The 17,287-nt window shown below is 42.3% G+C and overlaps 1 protein-coding gene and 1 long non-coding RNA gene across 7 annotated transcripts; one reads left to right on the top strand and one right to left on the bottom strand.

The window, feature by feature from the left end:
• Nucleotides 1-1,536: 1,536 nt before the first annotated feature.
• On the bottom strand, nt 1,537-8,473 carry LOC113462559 (uncharacterized). Of its 5 annotated transcripts, none has more exons than XR_016395602.1 (5): nt 7,078-8,473; nt 6,898-6,995; nt 4,056-4,162; nt 2,083-2,570; nt 1,537-1,979 (listed from the first exon to the last, which is right to left on the bottom strand). It is a non-coding gene; the product is annotated as an uncharacterized LOC113462559 (long non-coding RNA). The 5 variants fall into 5 exon arrangements; XR_015988234.2 differs by having other exon boundaries at nt 2,112-2,211; nt 2,431-2,570; nt 6,898-7,352; XR_003385136.4 differs by having other exon boundaries at nt 2,083-2,211; nt 2,431-2,570; nt 6,898-7,352.
• Nucleotides 8,474-9,944: 1,471 nt separating this feature from the next.
• On the top strand, nt 9,945-16,567 carry LOC103704618 (uncharacterized). Of its 2 annotated transcripts, none has more exons than XM_089923594.1 (2): nt 9,945-11,383; nt 12,357-16,567. In XM_089923594.1, exon 1 carries the CDS (start codon nt 10,138-10,140, stop codon nt 11,377-11,379), a length of 1,242 nt encoding a protein of 413 aa, XP_089779720.1. In that variant the 5' UTR covers nt 9,945-10,137; the 3' UTR covers nt 11,380-11,383; nt 12,357-16,567. The 2 variants fall into 2 exon arrangements, with proteins under 2 accessions (XP_089779720.1, XP_089779721.1); XM_089923595.1 differs by lacking the exon at nt 12,357-16,567 and adding an exon at nt 11,583-11,782.
• Nucleotides 16,568-17,287: the final 720 nt, after the last annotated feature.

Here is a 17,287-nt window from a genome sequence, read left to right on the forward strand (position 1 = left end):
GAACAAACTAATTTTTATTGGCATTGACTGCTCCGTTTTTTTTTTTATCATTAGCACATGGTAAACGCTCATGGACCATCACATCTCGCGGAAAAGCTGGCTTATTTTATTCAGCAATAAACAATGCTGGCTTATCATTCAACAACTCTTCGACAACACCGCACATCATATGATAATCCCACGTCTGTGCACACGACCTTAAGCCTAAGGTTATTGCCGGGTTATACCAACGTCCTCTATGGCAACCTCAACTGAGGTGAAGTCTGGCCAGTCGGTGAGAACTGACATCTCTAACAACCAATAATTACGACAGCATGATCGTCGGTGCATGATCATCACCATATACTATCCACACGGAATGATTCCAATATTGTAAACGTATTATTGGCTATTGTCTGATCATTAATACATGTTGTCTCAAATCAAGTTACGACAAAATAACTATCCTATATGAAAGGGTAGTTCGAAGATCCTTGGGTATGTTATGTTCTTTCAAAAAACTTTACTGTACTAAAAATTTTCTTTTCCGCACTGTTGTCTTTCTATTCCGACTTAGCTATCCGAGGGTTTCTATCGAAAATTCTCCAGCAAATGGATTTCTTATAAGCCATCTCAGGAGTTAGCTCCATCACACCGCGACCGTCTCGTTCACCTCAGTCCTTTCCGACCTCGGGGTCAGCTAAATAATACTCTGACCTCGGTTCAAACTTCTGCGGCACCAGCCCTGTTTTATGAGATCATCGTAGAGAGTTAAATTATTATATCAACGTGTTACATGTTTTATTTCAGAGGCATGCTTTATCCTTTCATATCCTTTCGCGTGTGAATCACAAGCTCACAGCCATTTTGAAGCAAGGCTGCACGAGGTTGGAGGAGTGCAGGTCAAACCATGGCCTGGTTAGACTTTTCTCTTTTTTCCCCTTCTTTTTCTATACTATTCCTTTCTTTCCCTCTAGTTAATATAAAGGAATCTGTCCATTCATTTTAACCATGCATCTCTCTACACTGTTAAATAAGGAGGAGGAGAAGAAGAAAGACAAGCAGCAGCACTGTAACATAGCCCCTTGGCTTTTAACATAGGGCTGTTGGGCAAAAAGTTTTTATCATGCTAGAGCTCAGGCTGCTCGGTTCATGTCTGCTGTGGGCTAGCTTAAGCTCGACTCGATAAGGACTTTTGTTGGTTGCTGGGGAGGCTTTGGTGAGAGAGCCGCCAGCGGAAGAGGGGTGCTAAAATGTGATTTTGGCAGGAAGGCATTGTTGAGAATTGAAAGAAGAAGAGCAGGTAACTCAAGAAGAACAAGGTAGGATTTTGGGGAGGGAGAGGCCTATTGATCTCAACTCCTAGGTGAGAGAGGCTGACGATTGGTGAACTGAGATATACCTCTCATCAAGTGGTAATTACATCTCAACCAGTAGATCTCCATTTGACTGCTGAAAGATAGCTTACCTCTGGTAGCAAGTGGGAATAACACTTGCAGCTCATCACCTACTATAAAATATGATTAAAAAGACTTTATATATACGTATATGTACATAGTATTTAAACATATTTATATGCATTAAGTTAAACAAGCTACTTTGAGCTTGGCTCATTTACTCGATCGTGGAGCATGCTTATATCAAGCAACAGAGGTTCATCAGTAGCGGCTTGCTTGCTTGACCGCCCTACACTGAACAACCTGATATCTCTCACTGTCCGGAAAGGAAGCAAAAAATCAAAAAAAACGAAAACAAAAACCAAAAAAATAAAGAAAAGAGTGAGTGAAAGACACTAAGTTGGGAACACTTGGTTCTCTACATTCTGGTTGAGGAAAAATTATTTCCTACACCACCAATCACAATTGCTCCTTTCTATTGACCTCATTCATCAAGCATGCATCTCGATGCACTGCTACAAAAACACAATTTGTACCTGCTCACCGAATACCTACCTCTCGTACACTGTTACAGGTCCTCATGAGAATTTGGGAAGGAGATGCCTGGTAATAATCCAACACATCAGAATCTTTTTATTTATAGCACATCATAGAATTTTTTTCTTATTTTCCTAATGCAGATCGGTTTCATGCTTAAACAGCTTACTTTCTAAATTCCTGCAACAGGGGTCGTACCGTGTTGATGAATTGAAGGCCCTTCCTTGAAGCTCCCCTTGGTTCTTTCAGTTTCAGACTAGCAGGCAAAAGCTCAGTCCCTGCTTTTATCAAGATTCAACTACCAAAAATGGGAAAACATAAGGTATTGTTTAGAAAATGCATATCCTATTTGGAGTCCAAATAATCACAAATATGCCATGCCAATTGCCAAAGAGATGGAAAGAATAAACAAAAATTTGGGAGCAATAGTGAGTATTCCAAAAAGGATGGAGCATCTAGTCTTGAAACTCAAGTTCTCTTGCGTTATCCATTTTTTTTTGCTACAGCGGTTACTTACGCTAGCTGTGTGAGCGCACCCAATAAAATCAGAAAAAAGTACATAGCGAAGAGGAGTAGAAGTCGATTCCTGATCCGCCCAAAAAACTCTTCCACATGATGTGCCGCATGATGCTGCGCTGTCCTGCATAAGCTCTGAATCTGCATAAACCATTACCTAAAAACTTAGAAGATAGAATTTGGCAGCATAAACCTAATAGGCAGACAACGAGATACCAATTTATAATAATATGGAGTTAGAAACATGATGTTCAAGTGCACATCAGTTTTCACCAATAATGCATTTTGGACTTGTGGTATGAAAAAAAAAAATCTAAGTAATAATCAATCAGTGGCCAATGCAATCAAAATGCAGTTCAGCTATTACTACATGAGAATATTTTGGTTTTGGTTTCAAGTGCAGATATATCAGTAACATCATCTCATAACTGACAGAGGCAAGATGCTAGGGTGCACCAAAGAAAATAACTTTTTTGACTCATGAAAATCAACCACAGGTAATGCAAGAAATGAACTCTAAAGTAAAGGAGTGCCGAAATGCTCCAACAAATAAAGCAACAAAACCTCATTGTGCGATCAACTTCAATGTTGATCCTCCACAAAACAGCCAAAGGTTTCATCTATAGACAACTTGACAGGGAAAATCCCAAATAGCATGGTTGTGCTGCAAATTGTTGCATCATCCATCATTGCAAAACAGAATGATCTCCAGGCATCAAATATCCACAAGCATATGCTCCTACGGAAGCATAATCAGAGGTGACCTTGTCAGACAGCTTCAATTTTCCTAGTTTAACTGAAAACCTTGTTATGATGATCTCCATTCTTAAAGATCATTGGAGCCACCTAACTTTTTTAGCTCTAACAGGTAGCATCACCAGGAGTAACTAGAGTGGTTGGATTTCATGGCCTTAGATATGATAATGCAAACCAACATGACAAGCAATTTGTAGCTCCTTATCCTCAAGGATAACTCAAAGGGCACGTGTAAAAACTTACAGTATTCCTTAGATTTGTTCCCATGTTTCAAACCAAATGTATTTATCACACTCCAAAGGCAAAAGCCATACGTGAAAGTTCTTATTATGGTCAATCGGCAATCGCTCTTCTAAGAGTCTTTATTCAAGCACAAATTTCAATTGGGGGCTTGCTGCACCTGACTCTCCCTTGCAATTATTGTTAACAACATTTGCAATCCCCCTCCCCCCAACCCAAACCGAAAAAAGAAAAAAAAACAACACAAAAAAACAAACTTCACTTTCTTATCCTTGGAGACTTCTTCCTACTCAAATGAATGACATTACCTCACTGATTTAAGATCACTTCAAAATCAGATTGACCAAAAGGATATGTCAACATCTACCACCATCCCAAATTCAAGCGAGCACCCAAATGCACTCGGTAACCTATGGACGGAACCATGCTGTCTAATCTTAATTGAATAATGATAATAAAAAACCATTGCCCAAATCAAACTAATTTCTACTTCAACAGCCGAGTTGCATGGTCGAAGATCCTAGGTGGAGGAGGAGCTATGATGGATCTAACTCCCACGGCATGAATCATTTGACCTGACTGATTACTCATCTCAGTAACACCAAGTGAATTTAGATGCATTTTAGGTACCTTGTCCTCAAGAACCCTTGCGCTCTGCTCATTCGCATTCCAAAAATAGAATTCCAACTTTTCCGGACAGGGATGATATAAGGAGCCAGACTGCACTCCAAAGGTACCTGAATTAAGACATTACAAGCACAAATAGAGTAGATTTTAGCATATAACCGAAATCTAGAACCTACAATAGATATTGTGGAAAAATCAGCAAAACTAGATTCTACGAGATCAAAAAGCTTAATGTGCCACAGTACAATTAAGGTCAGACCTGAGATATGAATCCACATTGAGAACAGCAACAAAAAATAGTAGCTACAATAAAGGTAGTGGAATTAAAAGGTTGTCTCTAACTATATATTGTCTGGTACAGATGCAAGAGCCGGCATTAAATTTTAGAACTTTGGTTCATTGATATGCATAAATTGATTGATACCCTGGAGAAAACAAATGTTGATAACTTTTTTTATTAACAAAATATACTAGTAGAGACCAGTGACATTATAAACATGATCTTCAATCATGTAACATGATAACAACAGAGGTAGTAAAGAAAAATGTCATTTGGGAAGAACCCTAACAGCTGCTCATGACAAACTTCAAAGAAGAACTCTAGTTTTCTACCATGTGGTATCTCTTAATACTGGTCATATTTATGGGTTTTTGGTTGCATCTAAGTGGACCAAAGGTCAGAGTCATGTACGCGGTCCACTTCTAGGTATTTAGTATATACGTAAGTAATTAGTATCCTTACAGATTCTTGGTTGCATCTAACTGGATCCAAAATTCGTAAGTCATGTATGAGTTTCACTTCTAGGATTTGAAACGTACCCAAGTAATTAGTGCAAGTCACTTAATTTATACCACTAACTCTGACAAAGGGACTCAACAACAAAGGTTCCAAAGTCACTTCTTCAAGATTGAGAGCGACCATGCTTAGTCTATTGTCAATATTTTCAACCAAAACTATAGTTGATCATGTTTGACCATGTTTGATCAAAGTTAACCATGCCACTTTTATCACTTCAAAAAGTTTGCCTCCATTTTACCAAACATCTGGATCAGAAATTCATATTTCAAAACTAACTTCCCCTTGAAGAAATTCTAGCACTTCCCACACTTAAGTGCAACCAAATTAACCCCCTTTTTTTCTTCATAGTTATTCAAACAGCTTTTCATAGGTTCAGGGTATTGCAAATGGAGTTTACAAGAACCCATTTTGCCATCTGCATGTTTTTCATTGTAATTTTTTGTTGTGATGTGCTTTTATTTCCTTTTTCTTTTTTTTTTTGTGGTGGTGGTGGGGGGGGGGGGGGGAGCGGTAGCATACAATGCACTTTTATGTTAATGAAAATGTTTATTTTTGAGTCTACCCCCCATCTATTGTCAGTTTCTTTCTCTTTTCTTCTTTTATGGGCCTATAAAGTGATACATGAAGACACTTCAAGCAGAGTTACATCAAAGCAGGTAAGTACACTTGTTTTCGAATTGAATGTTATCTGATCAACATTTGTCATAGAGGCATCAGGCGTATTTGAAAACAATAAAAAATATGTTGATTCTGAATTTCGTATTTATCAGTATTTAGCCAAATTGTTGGGAAAATGAGATGTTACACTTTTAAGAATGGTATGGTGGATGCATGGTGAGGTTAGGAAGGACAAAGTAAATACAATTCATTAGAAGCACCTAGTAGGTATACAAAAGTGGAGAGCCTAGTTGTATGAGTTTGATTGAATTCAATTGCTTTATTGGCTGTCACTGAAAAGGGGAGAAAGTATTGAAAGAAAATGAAGAAAGACAGAAAAACGGGGGGAGAAGAGAGAGCATCAAATGAAGAAATTATGAAAAAGAAAATAAGGGAAGTTATGTGGTGTATATTTCTCAACCCGACCTCGGCATAGGCCAAAGTCAACTTTACCTTACTATTAGCTGAAGTGCTTGTTTGATCCAACCGAACAACAAAGAAGAGCCATGTTTCTCCAATTCGAACCTATTTAAAAATGGTTAATGCCTGTTAATGGCGTGACCGCGATCTCATCAATTTATGAGCAATTACGATCTTTCTGAACAGTTCGACCATCACTGCACTATCAGAACGATTATCATCCACGTGCACAACGTGAAAACCGTTACCAAGTAGTTTATGCACGTCCCGCCAATCTCGATCACGAATACTGACCCCATTCTATATAAAAGGGGTGACCTGGGGACTTCCAGGTATGTTCTCAACCCATTCTCTCTTCCAAAACTATGCCACTCTCAAGCTTTCCACTATTTTCCTAGAATCTGGCTGATTTAAACATCGGAGGATCCCGCCAGGCACATTTCGACAAGTGGACTTCTTTTTCTATTTTTAGGTCAACCAGGTGATACCAGAGGAACCATTCTATCCGAGCTTAGGTTCAATTGTGATCAATTGCTTCCACCAACTCTCCAACCAAACTTTCAAGCTAGGAGCCTAGCTTACCAACCTTATCTCTTCACCTCGGTCTTGAACCTACCTGACTTCCAGTTCGGACTCTAGGGGCAACAGAATTAGGAATCGGAGGAGAGAGAAAACAGGCGAGAGAGGCCTTAGTGCGCAGCTAACCAAGAAGTAGGATGAGAAAGTGTTTCTGATGTAGCTTTTCACCATTAATACTAGGGGGAAAAAATTAAAATGCTAAGAAAAGATTACAACTTCCAAAACCCTGTTACAAATCTACATCATATCAATCTTTTCTCCTCTATAAATTTTCAGCAGACAGAGCCCATTTGTTGATCCATCGCAAACCATGCTGTACCATGAGAAATCCTCGACAAGAACACCACCACAATGTAAAAGATTTCATTTTTCTCGGTCAGGAAAACTCACAGTGGATGTAGGTAGGGTTTGCCAGGCACCGAACGAACTCCAACTTGAGAAGGACTCTTTGGCGGCCGTCATCGGGATCTTTCTATGGGTTCTTAGATCTGCATTAAAAAAAAAAAGGAGAGAGATGAAAAGATTCAGGGGAAAAAACAAAAAAAAAGGACAAATTGGGGGACAAGGTACCTGCCCGGATGGGGATTTGGACGAGCGATTGGCGTCGTCTTTACCGAAGCCATGCCAGATTAGAAATTCTGCGCACAAATTGAAGCGGTGGACGTATGCGAGGAGCGAATTAATGGAGGGAAGCAACGAAGAAAAGCTCCCAACTTTCTACGCGACGCAAGAGCCGATCAAGGCGTCGAGGTTGGGTCGGGTGAGAATAGCAGAGTCTCTGATTTGGGCGGCAGGGGTCTCGTTGCGCTCTGGCAACAAACTAAACAAACCCGAACCCGAACCAAAAATATTAGAGTTGGATCCCTACCTAAATTTACCCTCTCTGCACTGTGCAAGAAGGCCCTCCTCTACCTCAAAAGACTCTGTAAGGCCGAAGTCTGCAACCTCCGAGGTATCCGAAAGAAAGCTTCCGGGTTGGGTGGGCGTTGAAATTTTATGACGTTTGAGCTTGGAGGTCGCGGCGGTCGCCGGTGCTGATGGTGGCGGCCGGCCAGAGGTTGGGGGCATTGGGTTCTAGGGAAGAGACCGGGAGGCTTGGGGGGAAGAAATCGAAGAGAGCTTCTACCTCCGCCACCCTCCCCCGCCGTCGTCGGACTTGGGCTTCGCAGTGATCTACCCCACTGGCACCTGCTCTTCCTCACCGCCTGCCATCTCTCCGCCGTGTCGGCTCCTCTCCCTCGACCTCCGTCAAGCTAAAGGTCCACTGTTTCCGGGTGGACGTGGTGGGTCTCAAGTACCACGGCGACCTCCTTGCAACGCCTCCGGCTTCCCCGGCGGCGTGTCCTACATCGACTTGCGGCGCTTCCTCGACGGCGTTTAAGAAGAAGTTTTACCGATCGTTCACCTTCAGAAGGAAACGTTACGTCGCCGTTCTCGCGTGGAAGAAGAGCCATTATTTTATCTAAGCCTCGGCCCGCAGGCAGCTTTAGTGGATCGCGCTTGTTATCTGTTGGTGGATCTACGCCGTTGGAGAAATAGCTATAGAGGAAATCTACGGTCATGGTCGATCTAGTTCGTTTAGTTAGAATACTTGCCAGGTATAGCACAACCGGTTCTCGTCTCGGGTTGACCCGGGCGCCTTCTGAATAGCGGGTTTTGTGGGGTTTTGCGTTGGACCCCTTGGCCAATTTTAAAATTTTAAACTGGTCTTTTCTCCTTGTCGTTTTTGCAGTTGAATCTAAGTCCCTACCTAAATTGTCCTCAAGAATAGCTTGCCCGTATGGCGCCTGGTTCTACCGCCTAGTGGCTTATCACAGGCTACCGTTGAGGTCGCGCAGAAAGATAATGAGATTAACGAAATAATAAAAATACTTGATTTATGATGATATATAACTATATTATAGCCACATGCACCATTACACCATGCTTTACATGGCTTTCTTTTAAATAAAGAAACAAAGCAGACTGCATCTTTCTCATATCAGACGGAGCATACCTATTATCCAAGATATTATGGGCATGATGAAAATATCTGCTGGGGGAATAAGATTTTTCCCCCCAGCGACGCAAGTGCCTCTAAGAAGTCGCACAATCGCCAACCCCGGATAGCCGAAGCCGACGTCTGACCTCGGAACGTTCGACCTCAGAACATCCGACCTCAGAACTCCCGACCCGGAAAATTCCTGATACCCGAGGTCTACTCCTATCAGCCACCTACCACGGCCATACCCCTCCGAGGTCCGGCCAAGGGCCATATCCTGCCATTGCCCCGGCATTTATTGCGCACGACCCCTACAAACCTCTAGTTCACTCCACAATTAATGCGGATCTCCGGCTTACTCCACAATTAATGCGGATCTCCGGCTTACTCCACAATTAATTCGCGTGGCTCCTGTTATCTACGGACTCACAGCTCTCCACGGCAAGTCAGCTTAGCGGAGTCCAATCAGCTATGATAAGTTCCCGATCTCGGCCTTACTCCCAACACCAATGCAATAATTCGCCCGATTGCGTGCCAGCTCGGGTCGTACGGCGACTTCACCTCCGACATCAACGCAATAATTCACACGATCGTGCGCCGATCTGAGCAACATGCCGAGCCGTACGATGGCCTCGCCCCATCACATCACAGGTAAACCGACCCTCCTATAAAAGGGGACCTTTGCTCCTCAGAGGGGGGTTGGGAAAATTCCACACTCTACAAACACTGTTCTTCTTCTCTTTATACACTTTGCCCCCCTTCTGACTTGAGCGTCGGAGGGCCGGCGCCGGAAAACCCGGCCACCGGTTTGTCTGCAGGCACCCGGACGGGGGACGCCGTTCGCCGACGGATCGCCGCTCCCCTGTGAGGATCGCCGCCCCCCTCGAGGACCTGCTGCTCCCTCTCCTCGACCGAAGATTGCCTCCGGGTCCAATTTCCAGCAACAATATCATTTTTCATCACTGAAATAAAATATAGATTGCAAATCTTGTTCATAAAATATAGCCATACTAAATCTGAAAAGATGTACTGGCTTCAAGTTATATTTATGCTACTAACTTACATAGACACAATTTACTTAATTTGGCAGGTCTACATAATTTATCTTGCATAGTATAAATACCGATAATATAATGTTGCAGATCTAAATGTGCTGTAGAATAATTTATTTTAATCATCTTACATGTCTCTTTGAATTACAAGCTTTAATTTAATACTACAGATATTTGGCTATGCAATTAAAATTCTTGAAACACTTATAGTTGCAAGATTTGATGTTTCTACTTTCAACAGAATTCCGTAATTTTGTTTCTTAAAATCTTCAATTCAATAAAAGAGCAATATCATGCTTTTAACAGCAGATAACTATAATTTTACAAGTCTTGGACCCAACAAATAAGGCAACTATCTTCCAGGGGCTTAAGTACAAATTTCGTAATAAATTTTCACCCTGCTCCGAAAGCCCGACACCGCCACCAGGGCTGGCCACTTAGCCGGTCAAGGCACAGCCCGCGCCGCGGTGGGGGCGGCCCCCCCACCCCGCGCGGGTGCGATCACCACTCAGCCCCGTTAGCGTGCGCCGCAGAGTAAGCCGCCTATCCCTAGGCGGTGCCCAGATCCACCCCACCTCCCCACTACCCAACAAAAATATGCCCCCTTTCTCCCACCTCCTCCGCACCCCAACCACCACCGCCTCCAAACCCTCCTCCCTCATGGCCTCCTCCTCCTCCGCTGCCGCCGATGCGTCCAAAGACCCACCCTCCTCTCCCGCCCCCACCCCCTCCGCCGCCACCGCCGCCGCCGCCGACGGCGCAGCGGTGGCCGCCTCTCTCTCCCCGTCGCCGTCCCCAGCCCGATCCCCCTCCCCCCTCCCCCTCCCGGCGCCGCACGCCGCCGCCCCGGTTCCCCTCTCCTCCGCCTCCTCCCGCCGCCTCCCTCCTCCCTGTTGGACCCACGAGGAAACCCTAGCCCTGATCGATTCCTACCGCGACAAGTGGTACGCCCTCCGCCGGGGCAACCTCCGCGCCTCCCACTGGCAGGAGGTCGCCGACGCCGTCGCCCGCCGCTGCTCCCGCCTCCCTCAGGCCTCCTCCAAGACCTCAGTGCAGTGCCGACACAAGGTCGAGAAGCTCCGCAAGCGCTACCGCGCCGAGCGCCAGCGCTCGCTCGCCCATGATCCCTCCACCCCTCCCACATCCTCCTGGATCTACTTCCGCAAGATGGATGCCATGGAGCACGGCGGCGCCTCATCCGCCCCCTACGCTTCCGCCTCTGCCGCCTCCCGCCCCTCCCCCTCCCCCGCTCCACCGCGCTCTCGCTCCGACGAGGACGAAGACGATGACGAGGACGAAGAAGATGACGAGGACGATGGCGGCGCCCGTGCCGGTGGAGTCGGCAGCGGCAACACCCGCAGCCTCCACCGCCTCATGGCCAACGGGGGCGGGATCGGCGGTGGGCTTAGGTTCACGATCCCGAAGGCGGTGCGGTCCAAGATCACCACCGGATCTAGGATCGAGGAGAGGGCCCCGGTCCCGAGCTCTGGCGGCGTCATGAACCCTAGCCCTACCAACCGGTTCTTCAGGGGCTATGGCGGGGCAAGGCCGGCGATGGAGGAGATGAGGAGGCGGCTGGAGAAGAGCCGGAGGAGAAGGAAGCGAGACTCGCCGGATGCGGTCGGGGAGATGGTCTCGGCGCTGAGGACGCTGGGTGATGGGTTCTTGAGGATGGAACAGATGAAGGTGGAGATGGCGAGGGAGATGGAGAAGGTGAGGATGGAGATGGAGTTGAAGCGCACCGAGATGATCCTCGATTCCCAGCGCCGGATCGTGGATGCCTTCGTCAAGGGCTTCTTCCGGGGGAAGAAGAGGTCCAAGGTCTCTCCGGAGGCTTGAAAAGGTGTTGCCTTTCTTTTGTTTCCGACTTCTCTTTTTATTAAGGCTTTGTATGAAAGTAGATATAGAATTCAGTGTGGAAGCTGGATGCATGGTAGCAGGGGGACGGGGTGCTTTGTTTTTGTTTATTGTTTTTACTATGGAATCATATATGAAGCCCTGACTTGAATTATTTCGACTTCTTTTTCGTTCTTCTTATGTAGAGCTAATAAGTGTCGGTTTCTCTTGCTCTGAGTTGGCCTTGTGGTGGAATTGCTTTTCTCCTGCTTTGGAAACTTCCATGTCAAGGCTCTTACTTTTTGCTTTGTAAATTCTGTGTGGTTACTGACAAGATCAAACTTCTTGTAATCTTGACTGTCCGTTGCTGATGCTACTATTTGATGTCATCATGTTATTAATTGAAGCAGGATCTTCTTGCTGTATATTATATCAGGGCAGTGGAAAATGTTTTTCTTCTTTCATTGTTTTAATTTTCTTAATTTGTTGAAAGAAATCACCTCCTGTATGACTAGAAAAAATTAGTATTTGTTGAACTTTTTACCATGCAGATTACCAAATTTTCATTTCTTATTCTTGGTTTCTATATTTTTGGTAAATGAAGTAATTATATTATTAATTTTTATTTTCTTTGCTTTTATCAGTGTTTTTCTTGCCAGGGAAAGATGTGAAATATAACAAACTAATTTAGTTGTTTATATCGTGCCAGTTATTAATATTATATGTGTGCGTGTGCATGCGTGCACACGGTGCATGCACGTGCGAATTAAATTCTAAAGGGAGCACCATGTTATTCATTCTACCCTCAGCAAGTTATCTGTTTTTTAATCTCATGACATTGTATAAGCTGAGCTAAGTGAAGCCCATGGTTTCTTTTATATTGTTTAGCAACTAGCATGATGTGCAATCTGTGCTTCACCTGATCTTCCTTGCCAGATAGTGCTAGCTGATCCTACTAAGATTTCTTCTTGTGCATGCAGGAGCACAACTGTTACATTCATGTTAAAGAACTTCTACTTGGAATACTGCTCAACCTATGCTGTTCTGAGGTCTCTTAAAATTTGGTTCTTAAACTTCAATTGTATCTTTTAAACTTTGACTGCATGAAGCACTAGCCTTCTCCCGGCTTTCCTCAAGTTAAACAGCCAATATTTTTCCTATTGTGAAAATATTTGGCTTTTTTCTGTCATTGGTGGAACTTAGTATGGTTCGAGTTCGCAAATTTGTTCTATCATATTAGTTCCACTTTACTATTGCATTTGATGCATTGTGAAAAAGAAAAAACTCAATACCCGTCCTCTTAGATTCTGAACTGTTTTATTACGATCTTGTCTTTAACATTATCTTTTCATGCTTGGCATATGTTCAAAGCCTATAATTCATTATATGGATAAAACATTACCTTTTCACTATAGTATAGTGCATGTTTTCTAGTAAATAAAGAAAAATAAACCATGCCACATATTCCTAGGTTCAAATATGGTTTGAATTTTAAAGTTGAAATCAAAATCTTTCTGGCCATCTTCCTCACTCCTAAGGGATTTGCAGTCAAGTTTGAGTTGGAACTTTTGATTGTTTAATGCAATGTTAGTCATACATCATGCTCCTGGGATGCGCAGCACATTTGTATAGTTTTTGATCAGCTGAGAATTCGAGTCTTGATTTGCAGACAATCAAAGGTTCAAAGACACATTCACAAGCTCTTCCTAATCTGCCCGTAGGTACTATTTTACCTACATTTTAGCCTTTTGTTTTGATTTTTATTTTAATTAATATAAACTTCATGAATTATATAGTCTAGAACTAATGCGCAAGAGCTCTGGTTTATTTTGCAATGTAAACATCATCAATCATGTTTAATGCTTAAGTTTATGTTTCTTGTAGTAAAGCTTATATCTAAATCAATTGACAGAAGGTACTTATAAGCTTATTCTCATCTAGAGTCTTAACTTAGGGTAAGATTGGATCTCCTTGGATTTCGGTTTTGTTGGTGCACATGGTGGTTTTTTTGCTGTATTTTGATAGCTCTCAACATGTGAAAATAGCGGAAAACAATAACAGCAATATCTTTGACATTATTGCTTTTGTTTGCAAAAATTCCCTTTTGAGGCTCTGATGCAGTGGGTTGCAATAAGGTATATTGGGTGTAGAAAGTCCAATTAGGTACTAGCTTTCTGGTGGCATTTTGTATGGCCAACCAGGGGTCAAGTTAAAATTATCAGATTGGTTTAGCTTTTCATTTGCTAAATGGTAGGTCGTATAAGTAATATGGCTTATCGATTTATGACAAACGGTTTTTTTACATAGGATCGCCGATGTTAATTCTTCTTGTAAAATCGGGGTTTGTTGAATTAATCTATAGTCCGTAAAAATTAAATAGGGAAGTGAAACTTCTTTTGTTTATTTAGCACATGTTGTGGGGTGCAATCAAGTATTCACCTGGTTGTTTTATAGTTTGAATGTAGAATCTTACCTAGGCGCAAATCAAGATTAAGCTAGGTATCTAGAGTCTTCCAGGTGGAAGTCAGAGAGTAAGATTGGCATTTCAGCTATTAATGTTGGGACCTGCTTTTCTTCTGAATGTCCACCTTATTGTGTTACTACATGGAATAGGTAGCTGTTGTAAGCTTCTGAGAAAATCATGCTGTCAACTTCTCTCTTTTGTATTAAACCAAAATAATAAAAAATTGAAGGTGATGACTCCAGCTACTCCTTATGATGACTCCTGGTCTTTCCTGCTGAATTGGTGGCAAAAATCCTTGGTTTGTCTTCCATCCAAGGAAGTTGTTGCAAGACAAATGACTCGTCTTCAATCAAGTAGAGATTTTGCATTCACCTTCAAGTATTCATTGAGATTTCACACGGAGGTCAGTGTCACTTTGTCTCTTCTGCAATGTGGTGCAATCTGCAAACTGTATGGTGAATGTTCTTGTTGAATGAAATGATCTCAATGTTGACCTCCCCCTATCATATTAGAATTTTGATCAGCTCCTATCTGCGTTTAACAGAACCTTATTTAGTAGTCATTTTTAAATAAAATAATATAATTGCCTGAGCAACAAACTGTCATTGTATGGACTATGGACGTGCCTTTATGTCTTTGAGGTTCTTGGTAAATAGGGGTTTAGATTTGTTTGCAATGGATAGATTAGATGAAGGAAAAGGAACCTAAGGATGCTTAAAGCTGATTTCTAGTAGGTGAAAGGCTTGTTGATTATGGTTATGTTTGTGCACGCACACATACACAAAAAAGAATGAGGATGAAAGATTAAAGAAATACTATCATTGCTAGGTTAACATTGTTTGTTGAACCAGAGAGGTTTTTTCGTCGATGTTGGCCAATCATCCTACATTGATGACACATCTAAGTTGTAAATTAGCACCTTTGCGGGTGCCTGAATGATGTAAGACAAATAGGATGCACGCAGACAGTCTTGTAAAGAGAATGCTCCAGGTTTTTGACAAAAGTAAGGAAATTTTTGACAGATAAGTTAAAGGACTTAAATTAGTATGTAAAACAAGAAAAGATGAGAAGCTGCACCAGTGAAGGGTCTAGTGACGGGGAACTAAATAGCATTTTATACATCTGTAATGTGTGATGGAGGTGTTCTTGATATGAAGGATTTGCAGTGAACTTTAAACAAAATAGAAAGAGCTCGGATGCTATTCCATATTGGGAAAAGGAGAGTTGGGACTTAAATGGCCTGGATGGAAGAACTTTTGGCCTTCGATAAGGATGGGATAATGAATAAAGTATTTCTCTTAAAATCTACCTGTCATGATTATGGGCTGTTTGCATGGACATTAGTATGAAGGCCAGTGCACATTCTTTCATTTAGCCAGGTTGCCAGACCAAGATCTTGGTTTTCTTGCGGCTGCATCATGTCCCGTGAATATCTTCTTGTTGAAAACCCTTGGATTGTTTTTTTTTTCTTTTTTGGTATACACCACTTAGCCTTTTCAATTAGCATGGTTCTGTGATGTTGAGGCATGCATACCTGATAAAATTTAAGAATGGGCATGATATGCTATCTCCCTTTCCTTTGTTAAAGTTTTTTTAAAATTTTTAGCCAAGTTATTCTTGTTAATTGTACTTGTATTGTATATATTAACAAATTTATTAGTTCTTGTCGTTATTCTAATTTGACAACCACTGCTGTCAAGCAAATGGATCACACTATCACTGTTTTACAAATCCAACATTCCCCTAGTTATGTTTCCTGTTGTGCCTCATCAATGCTGACTCTTTATGTTACCAACATACTGACTCTTTATGTTACCAACATACTGACAAAGCAAATTTAATATGTTTTTTTCTTTTGAAAAAAGCTACCTAATCATGTCGAATTACTATTATGATGAGAAGTGAATCATGTCAAAATGCTATAGAGAACTAAAAGACAATGATACTACTGTTGCATTATCTTTGTGCATTTTTTCTTGTTGTGAGGCCCATAAACCACCTTATCACTTCGCCATCTCTCAACTTGTTAGCATACTCTATGATGTGTTATTCCTTGTTCAGGGTTTTACTACATGGATCTGAGATCGTTTAGTTATAAAAGATCTTCTGTTTGACTCCATCTGTTCTGGAAGATAGGGATATGAGATTTATTCAGCAGGATGTGGCAGAAACATTTGCTTCTCTGGCTTTAAGGTGTTCTGAGGTATCTCCTAGGACATATTTTCGACTGTCACAGACTCCATGGGTCGATGAGAATACCCCCAGGTTAAGATTTTAGGGAATTAGCCAGAAACAAGAATCTATTCTTCTAGTTCTGTATTTGATAATGATTGAGGAGGATGGCACCTGGTGTTATATTAGTGGGACATGGTGGTGGAGTTTGCATGATAGCTTGCAGGTGATCAGCCATTCAACATGACTGCCATCTTGGCATCTGGCCATCCAATGAAGACTCTGCGTGGGGCCTTCCAACTATTAGAAATACTGATTGGTACTGAGACAATTGCCACGAGGGGAGTCTTCAGCTAAAGATGGTTCCCTTCTACTGGCTGCATGAGTCACCGGTGAGAGCACATAGAAGGCATTTGACTTGGGGACCGTTAGCTGAGAGGGCAGTGCTCCTAGCATCGCTGCTGTGTAACTTGAGCAAAGTGATTGATTTCTATGATGGGGCCATCTCCTGAATGAAATCAAAATAATGAAAATGTAGCAGCTTATTATAGAATCGATCGAGCATGCCTCAAGAAAAAAGTCGAAATCTTCTCTAGATAAATAAATTACAAGTTGGCTGGTTCAAGGTCGTCCACTGCGAGGTGTCATCAGCATGCAAGAGAAATCAATCATGCGTTCTACATTCGGCAGGTGATTGCATCTATTTGGGATTCCTGAATTTTGACCTGTTTTTCTAAATGTTGTGGATTTTTAATCACTAAAACTGATGCCTATTTCCGCTGAGTCGGTTATGGTTGGAAAAGCAGACGAACTATAGGAATAAACTCTAGGTTTTAGAACTGACTTGTAGTGGAGAGGGGGAGCACGTTGCTCCCTCTTTGGAGTGGATCGAGCGAGCCTGTGGTGCTCGTTCCGCCGGAAGTATGCAATGCAATGGGAAAAAATTACCGTACTCATTCACTCACCATCGGTGAGCGCTTTTTGAATTCAGTACGTACTCATTCAGATGCTCCGGGTCATCAGAATATCAGTTTTGGTACATAACTTACATGGTACACAATTCCGAGAGAGAGAGAGAGAGAGAAAAAGCTTCTTAATCCTCTTACTCGTGCTTCAGAAAAGCACTTTTAGTTGGTAGTAATTATTAGTCTATTAATGATTAATTACAAAATTGACAAGTTTATTCTAATTATTAAGGCAGGCAGGTTATTTGTTATTGAAATGGAGCATATGCTAAAAAATTTACAGGCTAAATTCCTTTACACAAACTTGCTG

The sequence above is a fragment of the Phoenix dactylifera genome, chromosome 6 (assembly GCF_051530095.1).
Source record: "Phoenix dactylifera cultivar Ajwa chromosome 6, Ajwa_hap1_PhDact_Kaust_v1.1, whole genome shotgun sequence".
Lineage (NCBI taxonomy): Eukaryota > Viridiplantae > Streptophyta > Magnoliopsida > Arecales > Arecaceae > Phoenix > Phoenix dactylifera.

Bases quoted from the DNA above. Each gene is read 5' to 3' on its own strand.
- LOC103704618 (XM_089923594.1), top strand. From the start codon at position 10,138: ATGCCCCCTTTCTCCCACCTCCTCCGCACCCCAACCACCACCGCCTCC.